The 14,693-nt window shown below is 50.9% G+C and overlaps 1 protein-coding gene across 1 annotated transcript in view; it reads right to left on the reverse strand.

The window, feature by feature from the left end:
- Positions 1 to 1,989: 1,989 nt before the first annotated feature.
- SLC40A1 (solute carrier family 40 member 1) overlaps positions 1,990 to 14,693 on the reverse strand; it is a 21,186-nt gene continuing 8,482 nt past the window's right edge. The window contains exons 4-7 of the mRNA XM_080671122.1: positions 14,339 to 14,465; positions 7,323 to 7,568; positions 5,747 to 6,406; positions 1,990 to 3,592 (exon numbers count right to left, since the gene is read on the reverse strand). Coding sequence (XP_080527248.1) covers positions 3,279 to 3,592; positions 5,747 to 6,406; positions 7,323 to 7,568; positions 14,339 to 14,465 — 1,347 coding nt within the window. The 3' untranslated portion in view covers positions 1,990 to 3,278. The remainder of the gene's footprint in view (positions 3,593 to 5,746; positions 6,407 to 7,322; positions 7,569 to 14,338; positions 14,466 to 14,693) is intronic.

Below are 14,693 nucleotides of genomic sequence, written 5' to 3' on the forward strand. Positions count from 1 at the left end.
CAAGGAAATAAAAGGGGGAGAGGGTCATGCACATTTCCTTATGGGAGAGAATATAGCTAGCGTGCCTGTGTTTGGCAGGCAAACAAAGGGTATCCATGTTGAAATATTTGAATAACCACAGTAAGAAGTCCGCCTGGGATAGAAAGAAGCAGGAAAGCAAAGTGAGGGCCCAGCCGGCGTGGCTCAGGGGTTGAGCCTGGACCGAGGAACCAGGAGGTCATGGCTTGATTCCCAGTCAGGGCACAGGCCCGGGTTGTGGGCTGGATCCCCAGGGCGGGGTGCGCCGGAGGCAGCCCATCCGTGATTCTCTCTCATCATGGATGTTTCCTCTCTTTCTCCCTTCCTCTCTGAAATCAGTAAAAATACATTTTTTTTAAAAAAAGAGGTGAGCCGAAACCGGTTTGGCTCAGTGGATAGAGCGTCGGCCTGCGGACTGAAGGGTCCCAAGTTCGATTCCGGTCAAGGGCATGTACCTTGGTTGCGGGCACATCCCCAGTGGGAGGTGTGCAGGAGGCAGCTGATGGATGTTTCTCTCTCATCGATGTTTCTAGCTCTCTATCCCTCTCCTTTCCTCTCTGTAAAATACCAATAAAATATATTTAAAAAAAAAAAAGAGGTGAGGGATTTGTTTTTAAGTGGAAACACTTGAACGTGATACTTTTGTGAAATGCACCGACGTGTTAACGGAAAGACTGTTTTCCTGCATCTGACCTACTCCACTCGTTCGGATTAGCCGATTGGCCCTGCCCGTATGGGAGTCCGTCCTCCCGTTTAGGAACACACCAGAGCGGTGCCCACCTCGTCCCCTACCCCGTCCTCCTCTGTGCCCTTGGGGATCAGCAGCCAAGGCCGCCCAGCCCAGCAGCCTCTCCCCCGCGCCCCTCCTCTTCCTGCCCGGAACGCACTCACTCCGGGAAGAGAAGGGGCAGCTGTGAACACTCCTCCGAACTCTGCAACGTCCCGCTCCTGCCCCCCACACAGGCCCCCTCTCTCCGGGCCCACAGCTGGCACAGGGCCCGCCTCAGGAGCGGAGCCTTTGGCTGCCATGCTCCTATTCATTTCACAAGGTCGAAGGCCCTCAGCACAGCTGCAGACACTCAGGGCGGCTCTCCAGCCCCGGCTCCGCCCCTGGGAGAGCCAGTGCCGGCCTCCAGGCAGCGGCAGCCCAACCGAGGCCCCTGCAGTGGCTTCAGGGGTCACGAGCAGAGCAGGAGCTGCGGGTGAGGCCACAGGTTCCCCAGCTCCCAATTTAGGGGGAAGAAAAGGCGCCTCTGATCCTGTGTCAGTCACGGCTGCACCCCGGACCCGTACGTGGGGGCACCGATCAGCAAACATGTGTTGTGAATACAGACGGTGGCTCTGTTCTCGGGACCATCAGCAGGAATCTGTGTAGTTTTTTTTTTTAAATATATTTTTACCGATTTCAGAGAGGAAAGGAGAAACATCCATGATGAGAGGGAATCACGGATGGGCTGCCTCCTGCACGCCCCCTGCTGAGGATGGAGCCCGAAATCCAGGCATGTGCCCTGGCCGGGAATGGAACCGTGACCTCCTGGTTCGTAAGTCCATACTCAACCTCTGAGCCACGTCGGCTGGGAGGAATCTCTTTTAACTGTCCTGAGCTGGGCTCCGCTTCCAGTAACATAGGACTACCCGTCCTCCAGGCCCCAAAGTGCTTCCGTTGGGTTTGACTCCACCAGGACAGCGGGGAGGTAGGCAGAGCTGGTTCTATGCTACCGTCCGCAGTTCACGGAAGAGAACAGAGAACTTGGAGAGCTTCACGTGGCTTCTCCAGGTCCAAGCAAGAGGGCCGGCCTCGTGCCCGCTAGTCCCACCCGAGCCACCCTCCACCAGGGCCACGCTGCCAGGAGGAGTCCCTGTGAGGCTGCAGCCCCTCTCAGAGAACAAAACACATGATCAGAACAGAGGACCGGAGACAACACACAGTGTTTTCAAAAAATTAAAGGACACAATTGAGGCCAAAGCCAGGGAGAGTTTCAAAATAGTTTTATATAGAAATATCTTACAAAGATTTTACAACGTAGCAAATCATGACATACCCTAGAAAAGGAGAAGAGAAAGACTCGACCTCAAGGATTAGGAAAGTGCTCAGAGCGACGGACTGCCGTCCCCACGAAAGTGCATGAACGTTAAGGCAGAGTGCCTGCTGGTGCTGGCATGTTGCAAAAGGACTCGCCAAACAGTTTTTGAAAATATATACAAACGTCTTCCCCCCCCCCCCCCTCCGTGCTTCTCAGAGACATTTGAAAGGAATTCATTTAGGGACAGTCTTGCTCTGTGACTGGGTAAAAATAGCTCCTGGGTACAAACAAGGAAGGGGAAAAATGCTCTACCCCCGTGTGCTCCTAACAAGTCACGTGACGGACAACACAAAGCCTTTCCCTTCCCCGTGCGGTGCGGGCCTGCTTTCTCCACCCTGCCTGCGGGCAGCAAGCAGCCTCCCTCCGAGGCGGAGAGAGGAGGTCAGTGAGGGTGGCGGGAGTTACCTCCAGATCTTTGCCCTTCGGTGTGACTTTCAAGCTTGGCGCTGGTGTGGCCAGACTGTTGGCGCGTTGAAGTCATTATGCATTCAGTGTTATAAATCTACGGCACAGCGTCGCTCTACCTGCGGCGGATTAGCATTTTACAGAGTGCTGCGTAGGTTAATACGGTATGTTGCCCTCTCTGATAATAACAACGCCAAGGTGCTCTCTAAAGTTCAACCACAACCCTGTTAGAGAATTCTACTGAAATACGTTGTTTTCCACATTTACAGAAACCCCTCAAGATTGACAGGATCCGTGAGGATAACACTGGTTATGAAACGTTCATCTTCCTGCTTGGAGGGGAATTGGTTTTTATAATGGAATAACAATACAAAGAAAAGTAAGTTAGCCAGACTTGAACAAGAGTGAGTCTTGGGGCAAACTGACATCTGAATTCTACTGCAGAGAATAAATATCTGCCAAAAATTAACTTAATTCACCCGGCTCGCCACTCTTTCATGGAAAATTTTCTCTACTCGGGAGAAATAGGAGAAAATCAGTGTATGGGCCATTTTAGTCTCCATATTTAGACTCTTTTTCTTGTCCTATTTTTTTCCCCATCCTTAAATGGAAGGGAAGCGAACCCGTTCACTCAGATGACGGAGGTTTCCTAAACAGCTGTTAGCCTTCCAGACACCGTGGTGGTAAAACCAGAGAGGGACACCCGGCCAAGCACAAAACAAGCGTGCGCTCTATGTGATCTAGTAACAGCGACCAGCCGGGGAGACCGGCTCACACAACAGACGTAGAAGCTTGATTTTCACCCGCAGCTTCTTTTTCAACAGGACCACAGGCGAAGAGCTCGCTGCCCAGGGTCTTCTGGGCGAATCGGAAATACATGACGTGGCCCATGGCCACGAAGGAGACGGAGATGAGCACGAGCAGGCCGAAGGCCTCGGGGTTGGGGGCCAGGATGACCATGATGAAGTGCAGGAGGTCGAGAAGGTAGTTCATGGAGTTCTGCACACCGTTTATAATGCCTCTTTCCGACTCAATGACATTTTCTTGCAGCAACTGTGTCACAGTTAAATCAAAGGACCAAAGGCCTGTAATGAAGAATATTTTTTTTTTAGAGACGGTCAAGCTCTAGAATTTATAGCCATAGGTTTCCGATTTATAGGTTGAAAACCCGTTGACACGTGACAAAGTCACATGTTAGCCCCCTTACTTTAAAGCCACCACATGCATATTGATCACAGCCTTGCCCTTAGAGAATTACTTTTCATTAAGAAATAGTACTGGGTTACTAGTGGCTCTAAGAAATGATATTTATAGCCACCCGACAAAAATAAGTCGACTCTACAAACTTCTTAATTCTGTTTCTCTGATTATTCATGCTGTGAAAGGAAAGCTCTGAAATCACAGACATAATTCCATCCTCAGTGCAGTCACGTGCCAAACAATGATGATGTTATGGTCAATGACAAACCACATATTCAATGGTGGCCCCACAAGATTCTACTAGAGCTGAAAAATTCCTATTGCCTGGTGACATCACCGCCATGGTGACATGGTAGCGAGATGTGTTACACGTTTGGAGGATGCTGGTGTAAACACACCCACTGCACTGACGGATGTAGAAAATACAGCACGTTCAGTTACGCACAGTACATAATACTTGATGATGACAATCCATGACTATGTTATTGGTCTATGTATTCACTATACCAACCTTTTCTCCTTATTTTAAAATGTTCTCTTCCTGCTTATTAAGAAAAAAAGTTTGCCCGGACGGTGTGGGTCAGTGGTTTGAGTGACGCTCAACCTATGACCCAGGAAGTCAAGGTTGTATTCCCTCCTGGATCCCCAGTAGGGGGGTGTGCAGGAGGCAGCCAATCAATTATTCTCTCTCATCATTGATGTTTCTCTCTCTCTCTCTCTCTCTCTCTCTCTCTCTCTCTCCCCCTTCCTCTCTGACATCAATAAAAAAGATAAAAAATAAAAGTTTGCTGTGAGACAGTGTATCGTGTTATGCTGGCACGTCTCAAGTTACCGTGTCTCTTGGTTGCGTCACTTTCTCTGGTGCTTGCTTTAATCTGGTGTTTTGCACAGTAGCGTGCTGTGCAGGCTTGGAGGCTACGATTCACAGGCTGTGCCATCCAGCCTGGTGGATAGCAGGCCATGCCACGAGGTGTGGGTAAGGCGCTCCTTCATGCTCACACAACCAAACCGCCTCCCGACACACTTCTCAGCACGTTTCCACCTCGGTAAGCAGCGCATGACTGTACTGGTATTTTTCAAGTTTACATGGACTGACCTACATATTGTCATGATTAAAGTGTAAGGAAACGTTAAACCATTATTACCTTTACTGCTTGGGTTCTAAAGCCCCTGCAATAAAGCTGTCTCACTTGGAATATTAATGTCTCTGATAAATTAATAAACTGCTCTGTACCAGAAGATAAAAATAGGGTTTCATTTCCAGAATAACCCATCGGTACTCTATTAATGATTACTTACCTTTTGCTTTGTACGAAGTCTTTACACTAGGTTGCCTTCCAGAGCTGTAAATCCATTTGTTTGGCAAAGTATAGAATACACATCGGCTAGAGGAAGCTTTGGACAATTTTTTCCCTAACTGCCATGTCTTTTTTCAAAATTTAAACCAAAAACACCCACCAACTTATCTGCTTATCTTTTTGCCTTGTACCGTAGAAACATTCTCCAAATTACAGCTCTACGGGAGCGTTATAGCCACACAAAGACTCTAATTACTAAAAGGCAGTATAATTAGCATCGCTAATCTCTTTTTAGGAGTTAATTAGTAACGTTAAAGCAGCAATACTTAAAATATGCATTCAGGAAAAAATTTCAAGCTCTAACCATGTTGTATAAAAGCACAAATATACTTTTTAAACTATGAAAATGTCATTAGGAAAGACTGTTACACATCAGGGTGAACAGTGAATTCTGCTTATATTAACACCATGGAATATTGGTGAATTCTCTGAACCCATATTGCAGGCACTTCATTTTATTCTCCTATATCTTTTTACTGATCTCAGAGAAGAAGGGAAAGGGAGAAAGAGAAACATCCATGACGACAGAGAATCATGGATCGGCTGCCTCCTGCACGCCCCCCACTAGGGATCTAGCCTACAGCCCGGGCCTGTGCCCTGACCGGGATCGAACCCTGACCTCCTGGTTCACAGGGCGATGCTACCGCAGGCGCCTGGGCTCGCTCCCCGAGGCGGACTCACCGATCCTAGCAGCAATGACGCCCGCGAACAGCAGGCTGACGGAGAGGACGGACTCTGCGCTCAGCCCCAGCTCCACCTCGGGGGCGGCGAGGGTGGTCACGGAGCCGTTGGCCGCGGGGCTGCCCGTGGGGAGGAGGGGGCCGGGGGCGCCCGTGGGCAAGGCGGGCAGGGGCTCGGCCTGGATGAACCTGGAGCGGATGTCCTGGAAGGGGGACACGGTCAGGTCCAGCGGGCTGCCTGGCATGAACACGGAGACCACGCACAGCACCAGGCAGGAGAGCTGCGCGCACCCCGAGATGAGCCCGGTGCGCACCAGGCCGCACCTGCGCCGCAGCCCCGTGAAGGCCACGGTGCCCAGGATGCCCGTGACGGCCGAGGCGCCCATCAGCAGGCTGAGCACCGAGCCGCTCAGGCCCTGCGTGTAGGCGTAGCCCGTGGTGATGCAGTCGAAGCCCAGCACCGTCATGTAGAGGAAGGCGAGCCCCAGGCCGGCCAGGAACACCGGCTGCCGGGAGTAGGAGACCCAGCCGTCCCGGAACGTGCGGAAGGGCTCGGCCAGCTGGTTGGCGCAGCTGGGCTCCGGCTCCGGCTCCAGCGTGTGCACCGCGAGGTCTTTGTCCCCCATCAGGTGCGTGGACTCCAGGGGTTTTGGCTCAGTTTCTGTGAACAAAACACATCACTCATTGAGGGCAGAGGCGGGGGGGCGGGCAGTTGTTTCACTCAGTATTTTTCTCCTCCTCTTTCCCGCCCCCGTGGGGACCTTGGGCGACTACAGCACAATAGGCATTCTCTTCTGCTCATCGGGGCATCACGGCCCAGGAACCAGCTCCAAGGGGGGGGGGGGCAAATGTGTTGCATAAACAAGGTGCCATTGATTTCGATCGCACTTGCTCTTTGAAATTCGACTCCCACCGAAGTAACACTATGAGACACCAACGTTTATTAAATGCCTGTGATGGGCCTGGCCCCCTCGGCAGGATAGAGAGAACGGAGAATCGCCTCTTCAGAAGAACCCAGTTTGGGGCAAAAGAAGAAATGTCTGGTGGTTCTAGAGACTTTGGTTCTGATAGGACACGGACCCTCAGGGGGCCACCTCAGAGACAAGCACGGTGGTTGTGTGGGCGAACAAAGCATCGGATTTGGGGGGACCTGGTCAGGCTCCATTGTCTGGAGGCCCATCTTCCTCTCCTTGGGGAATACCCACCTTCAGGCCCTCACTGCCTTCCGCTGTCCTACAAAGCGCCCCAATGGCGTGTAACGCCTCGGCATTCTGCTCTCCCCGTCTTTCTTCCCGCTCCGTGGCTCTGCTTTGCTCAGCCATCTCTCAGTTAGTTGCCCCTCCATGTCTACTGCTCACAGGAAGGAAAGGGGCCAGGGAGGGGTCCCATTCCAGCCTGAGAGCCCTTCCTCACAAGCTCAAAAGCCTGGGTGGTGACTCACCCACCGAAGCGACATATGTAGCCTCATGCAGGCCTTCGGGGGTAATGAAATCTGATATACATTAAAAAGTCTGGTCTCCCCACCATTCAAGGCCTGGACATCTGCGTGAAAGGACTGACCGATGTGTTGGATTTACCTTTGTGTAAATTCAGCTGTTTCAGCTCAGCCTCCTCCACTTTAAGAGCGGCTTTCACAGCTAACGCGGGGGTCTTCTGGTAAACCTTCCAGAGCAGGAAGTACTCCACGCACATGGACACCAGGTTCCATCCGGAAATGAAGCCACAGCCGATGACCGCGGAGCCAAAGGTCATAATCTGGCCAACGGCCATGGGCGCCAAGATGTTGGTTAACTGGTCGATCCTGCGCACGGTGGCGTTCATATCTACAGGGGTAGGCGAAAGCCGCGGGTAAGTCTACGGCCATGGAGGCTGCCTCCAACACAGCACCAGTGCGGAGGCCACGCGTGTAAATCTGTAAAAGCGCTCTCTCAGCAAACCATAACCATTTTCTTCAAAAAGTATTTGTTGTTCGGATCAAGTCATAATAAATGTTCTTCAAAAATCATGATTCCCTTGGGATTGTAGAAAATGGGATAATATCAGCTTTCAAAATGAATACAATTGTGAGTCTCCATTCGTTTTTTCCCCCCATAAACATTAATTAAATGCCTGTGATGAGCCGGGCCCCTTCGGCACTATAAAGAGAATGAGGAATCGCCTCTTCAGAAGAATTCCATTTGGGGCAAAAGAAGCAACATTGGGTTCTAGAGACTTTGGTTCTGACAGGACCACTGACATTGAGGAGGCCACATCAGGCAGGCAAGCACATGCATGTGCGTTTAGAGAAGAAGTAGGCACCAGATTCGGAATGCATCAGCTGGTGGGTTTTAAATGTAATGAGACTAAATGAGGTCGCCAAGGCAGTGAGTGTAGATCAAGAAGAGAAAAGGGCCCTAACCCGTTTGGCTCAGTGGATAGAGCATCGGCCTGCGGACTGAAGGGTCGCAGGTTCAATTCCGGTCAAGGGCATGTACCTTGGTTGCGGGCACATCCCCAGTAGGGGGTGTGCGGGAGGCAGCTGATCAATGTTTCTCTCTCATCGATACTTCTCACTCTCTATCCCTCTCCCTCTCTGTAAAAAAAAAAAAAAAAAAAATCAATAAAATATATTTTTAAAAAAGAAGAGAAAAGGTCTGAAAACTGAGTCCCAGGCACGCCGCTGTCTGGAAGTCAGGAAGATGAGGAGGAACTAGTCCAACAGGAGAAAGACCAGGAGAGATGGTGCCCCAGCAGCTCAGAGGTAACAGTGCTTCAAAGATGAGGGAGTCATCAGCTAGGAAGTGCTGCTGCTACGTCAGGAAAACGCGCCCTGAGCAGAAACTCGAGGTTGGTCACAGGGCAGGTACTGGGGACTTCACAAAGGGCCGTTCTGGGGGAGCAGGGAGGACAAGTGCTTGGCTGAAGTTGACTTAAGAGACTGATGCCATCCCCTAACCAGTTTAGAGCGTCAGCCTGTGGACTGAAGGGTCCCAGATTTGATTCCGGTCAAGGGCATGGACCTTGGTTGCGGGCACATCCCCAGTAGGAGGCGTGCAGGAGGCAGCTGATCGATGTTTCTCTCTCATCGATGTTTCTAGCTCTCTGTCCCTCTCCCTTCCTCTCTGTAAAAAATCAATAAAATATATTTAAAAAAAAAAAAAAAAAGGAAGGTGGGTAAAGAGAAGGATGTGTTGTTGTTCATCTCACCCGGGAATATTTTCCCATTGATTTTTAGACAGAGTGGAAGGGAGCGGGAGAGACACAGAGAGAGAAACATCGATGCGAGAGAAACAATCGATCAGTTGCCTCCCGCCTGAGCCCCGACCAGGGCCAGGATGGAGCCTGCAACCGAGGTATTTGCCCTTGACCAGAACCTAACCCAGGACCCTTCAGTCTATGGGCCAACACTCTCCACTGAGCCACACCAGCTAGGGCAAGACGGGGAGGCATATGAAGAGGAGAAAGAGGACAGCCTGTTTCTGTGCTCTAACGGGAATGGCACCGTGGACGAGCAGGTGCAGAGGGCAGCCACGGCCCCGGTGGCAGAGTGTTCTCCGACAGGAGCACCCACAGGCGCGTGGGCCACGCGTCCGTCCGGCGCCACGTCCGGGTGGAAAGAGCGCTGTGCTGCCGGGAGCACTGGAATTTCCCCTCTCACTTCTCCCATTTTCCCAGTAAAACACAAGCAAGGTGGGGGGTGAACGCGAGAACGGGGGAGGAGCTCCTGACCATGTGCGGACAAGGGAGGCGTCATGGAATCGCCCCTTAGGAAGGGGGGTGGGGGGCAGGGAGCAGAGAAAATGGTGCGAAAGGGCCAACTCGCACCCGATGGTCATGGATTTGAAGAACGGTGAGCGAGGTTGGGTGCGTCTCTCCATGTTCTGCTGTGAGAGGTGGACTTCCCCAGGGTCTTATAAAAAGACAGTGACAGAGGGGGGAGGCCAGCTGAGCGATGGCCATGGGACCCTGGAATCTAAGCTGGGGAGGCGGGGGAGACGAGAGGGGTCAGACACGGGCAAAGGTGGTGGAACTAATGACTGGTAGGTAACGACCAGGCGGGAGGATTGCCGGGGCTGGGGTCCCCGAGGAGTGAGCTGGAAACATACGAGGTGGCCCTTCAAGATGTGGGTGCCCACGGCCGAGATTACGGGAGGGAGGAGTCCGTGCTGGTGGCAAGGCCGAGGCCGTGACCACGGGGACGTGCCGCTGAGTCAGAGGGGAGGACAGGAGGAGCGAAGGAGAGAAGTCAGGAAAACGACCGACTGTCTCATGCCCTATCTCACCGAGTGGGAATTAATGAGGCCGGCCTATCAGCCTGCGGGGAAAGCCAGGCGTGACCGCAGGGCAGGAGGGGACATTGCCTTCGCTCCTGCCCCGTTCCTCCCGCTCCTGAATTGCCTTCCATTAGGCCCCGCAGTGTGGGGCGCCGCTGTGATAACAGGAGAACTTTGACACGTCACCTTTCCCCCCAGAGGCAAAGGCGGTTCTCCGATCGCAGCCAGGACCACGTTAGAAGAGGTTCCCCGCCTCCCACCCGCCCCCACGAACACACGTCCAGCTGCTGCGCCGACAGAAGCACGTAGCACTCATCCAAATCACTCAGCCATGGGAATCCCAGCTCTCAGGAAGATAAGGCCTCGGGTCTGGAAGGCCCAGAACAAGTTGGTGACCATAACTGGTTGCTCTCTCACCTCTCAGTGTTCAAGTAGCAGGAAACTGCCTGTGCCACGGCCTCTCTCCTACATTCTATTGGGCACGGAGTGACGTCTGGGTGTAATCTAGTGTCAGAAGCTTTTGTTTCTCTGAAGCAGAATGAGTTCGATAACAGCTTTTTTAAAGACCTAATCGTTTCACGGGTCCCAGGCTCGAACCGGTCGCCCCAATGTGCAAACATGCCCTCTTTACAAATGCTATGCAAACAGACAAGTGTGTGCTCATTCAAAACCCATTTAACTGTTTCCAGCAGCTGTGACACCGAACATGACATTAAACAGCCCCTGGCTGTTAACGCGGGGCATATGACATCTCATAGACGAATCATTTAAAAACGGCAGATTTGCTGAGCAAATAGCAGCCAGCGGGTTTGGACACATCAAACACGAAATCAATTTTTCGCCAACGGAGTTCAAACAGGAAATGTATCTGCCATACTCGACCACGCTAACCAGCAGATGTTTCTTCAGGATGGTGGGCGAGAAAAAACCCCGAAGCTATTAATGAAGCGAGATTCAGGGACGAGGAAAGCATGGTAAGCAACAGGTGGAGCAAAAGGTCTGCTGAGAAGGACGTGCGTTTTAAACAGGTTTGAGGGGCACAAGGGGATGTTTCAATAAAACCCTGACCCACGCGCCTGGACAAATCAGTTAGCAGATTAGTGGACAGTATTTATGTGGAGAACAGTGCCTTTCCTGCGGCTGTCTAAGGCAGGTGGTAACAGCTCTACTTTAGCCTGGTGCCCCTGAGACTCTAAAGTGTTCAGCCCTGCCGAAACCGGTTTGGCTCAGTGGATAGAGCGTCGGCCTGCGGACTGAAGGGTCCCAGGTTCGATTCCAGTCAAGGGCATGTACCTTGGTTGCGGGCACATCCCCGGTAGGGGGTGTGCAGGAGGCAGCTGATCGATGTTTCTCTCTCATCGATGTTTCTAACTCTCTATCCCTCTTCCTTCCTCTCTGTAAAAAAATCAATAAAATATATTAAAAAAAAAAATAAAGAGTTCAGCCCTCCACAGACATGATCTCCTGTCTGTACCCACAGTGTGAACTCCCAACTTTAAAACTCCTCTGAAATCAAGACTGACCGATCTCAGTGGGGCGGGGTGGGGGACCCGAGAAGATGAACCAAAGCCTGTGTGCCTATAGGCACAGCCATGGACACAGACAATAGTGCGGTGGAGGCCTGGGGCGGGGGGGGGGGGGGGGCTGGTGGAGAGGGAAGCATGGGGGGGACATTTTAATTCAGTCAGCAATAATAATAAAAAAAAAACAATGGGAAAAGGGAATGGGAGCAGTTAGCACACAGCTCGCCTGTCCTCTTTGTACACACATCCCTTCCCCTCCACCGGCTCACACACGCACAGGACCCGCACAGCACCCGCACAGAGCACCCACATCCCTGCCCGGCTGAGCTCCTAAATCTTTGCTTGAACCACATGCATGACTCCTGCCTGGAGGAGGTGGCTCTGTGTAGAGACACAAGCTCAGAGCTACCGGGAATCCCCTCCTCTCTCTTCTCTTTTTCCTTCACTCTGCCTTTTCTGTTGCTCTTTAACCCCTTCTTGTTGTCCTTTAACGTTGCCTGAAAGCAGAAACCGCACCGAAAATGCACGGTGAGACCCCTGCTGACCTCAGGACTGGAGGGTTTTGTACGCTGTTTTGAAACACGGTTTCTAGTAACATGAGTCTTGGGTGAGACCTTGAGGAAAGTCAAGGCGAAGGTCTTCCTTCCCTTGGGCCTCTAACCGGACTGCTGGCCAAAAGCTAATGCGGGCAGCTTCCTTCCTTCCTGCCTTCCACCTGAGCCTCTCCAGAGGTTAGACAACGGCCTGGCTGGCCTAGCTTCCTCGGCTCTGCAAGAATTCCCCACACAGAGACAGACAGCTGAGCCCGCCCGTGTGGCCCATGGTTGAGCATCGCCCTAGGAACCAGGAGGTCACGGCTGGATTCCAGGTCAGGGCACGTGCCTGGGGTGTGGGCTCGATCCCCAGGGAGGGGCGTGCAGGAGGTGTTTCTAGCTCTCTCTCCCTCTCCCTTTCTCTCTCTGATTTCCATTTTTAAAAATAAATAAATAAAAGAAAGCTAGCTGAGAAACTGCCAGTCATGTATTTCCTGTTATTCTTCATCGCGGCCCAGTCAAAAAGATCCCACAAAGTTATGTATCTTTTCTTTTCTTTGTTTTGTTTATATATTTAGAAAAAAAAAAGTAAAGATTCTGAGTAACTTGGTCTTTACGCAATACTTTTTTTTTTTTTTACAGATTATTTGGACTTCACAGAGTCAAAATGAGTTAAGAAATTCAGATAAGGGAAAGAAAATCATTTAAAAATCAATTTCCCTCCCCCAAATATATATTCCATCAGATATATTATTTTAAAAACATATCCTTGTATGCCCTCTGAACTCGAAAACGTGGACATGTCTTACATACCTAAACTCGTACGTTAAAAAAGACTTATCTTACAGTTCAACGTGACAGAGAGAGATACCGATTACTTTCTCTCGGTAAATGGCCACAGGAAGAAAAATCGATGAGAACGGCCTTCAGCTCCGGGGAGACCTCCCTGCGGCAGATTCGCCTGGGCTAACTGCGTCTGTGTGCACCCTCCCACCTCGGCATCGCTCTGCCACCCCAAAGGATGACTCCGGCAATTCCTTCCCTTCTAGCCCTCCCACGGGTCTGGTTCCTTCTCCCACCCACTCCTTTCTATCTCTTTTTGTTTTTTTAAACCGCACGGTCCAGTCAGAGATGTTTGCGAACCTCAGCACTAACCTTGCCTCCTGTGCCCTAGAAAAGCTAGTGAAGGCGTGAGGAACGCCCTTCTCGTCTGTCAGGACGGTTGGGCAAGGTGCTTGTGATTCGCATGATCTCAGTGTTGATTCAGCTGATCTGATCAGCAGATAGGTGTGGCCCTCCTCCTCTACCTGTGTCATTAGCAATCCAGTCGGTGTCTCTGTGCTGTGTGAGGGGCAGGTGGGGGGTGTTGAGTGAGGCAGGGTATGCTGAGCCCCGGGAATACTGACTAACAGGTCATGAAGCTTTGCAAGCATTCTTCAGTCTTTCTTTGGCCTCTTGTGTATGTTTTCTAATGAAGGACTAAGACTATAAGCTTCCTAAAAGCTGTATTCTCTCCTCTATTTCCTTAGTATTTGTAACAGCGACTATATCCCATCAGATATAATGTAAGAGAAGTTACAGGTTATAACTTTAAAGGAGAAGGAACTAACGTACAGAATCTCTCCTAGAATTAAGTTGTTCCTATTTGGTTTGGAGAAAAATAATATCCACAGTATGACTGGGAAGTACTGGTCATCATATCCATAGTATAGCCAATAGAACCCCATGTGACATTTTCAATGTTCTCAGTATTAAGTGAACATTTAGAAACCATTAACAGAACTTTAAAAACAGTAACCGCTCAAAAGAAATGTTCTTCCTTTTGCCAGGTCTGCATAGAATAAAGAAGTTCTTCGTTATCCTATAGATTAACTTGGTAGCATGGAGATAAATCTTTGCACTGAGACCAATAATGCGGTAAGAAAAAGACGATCCTTTAAATTTGTCCTTAAGAAATACCCAGAAACGGCCCTAGCTGGTTTGGCTCAGTGGATAGAGCGTTGGCCTGCAGACTGAAGGGTCCCGGGTTCGAGTCCGGCCAAGGGCACGTGCCTGGATTGCGGGCTCAATCCCCAGTGGGGGACATGCTGGAGGCAGCCAATCAATGATTCTCTCTCATCGTTGATGTTTCTCTCTCTCTCCCTCTCCCTTCCTCTCTGAAATCAATAAAAGAAATATATTTTTTAAAAAAAGAAATACCCAGAAACGAAGGCTCACAGTCCTGTTTATCGCTGATTAAAAGTGACCCTACCATGACCCATCGCGGAGAGAGAAAACCCAGCACCTGCTAGCCTGCTCCTGTCTTCTCCTGCGACCACGACAATCCAGTCCCTCTGGATGGTGATGGCGGTGGCCGTGCTGGCCAGGTTGGCGATGTTGGCGATGGTGATGATCAGGATGTAGCAGGAAGTCTAAGGAGTCACAGGGAAGGGCTGAGCGTCAGGGTCCTACACCCCAACGTGCAATGTCCTTTAACATGGCCTTTGGGGGCATAACAATCAAACTGTGATTTGAATTTCATTCTAAGCAATCATCTCATCTTATACATAGGAAACCACAGATCCCCAGGGCCAGAATCTCCCTATTCCGTACCCTCCGCAGCACATATAAAAATCGTACCAGTCACATGAATATTCATG

This window comes from Plecotus auritus, assembly GCF_963455305.1.
Source record: "Plecotus auritus genome assembly, chromosome: 5".
NCBI classification, from domain to species: domain Eukaryota; kingdom Metazoa; phylum Chordata; class Mammalia; order Chiroptera; family Vespertilionidae; genus Plecotus; species Plecotus auritus.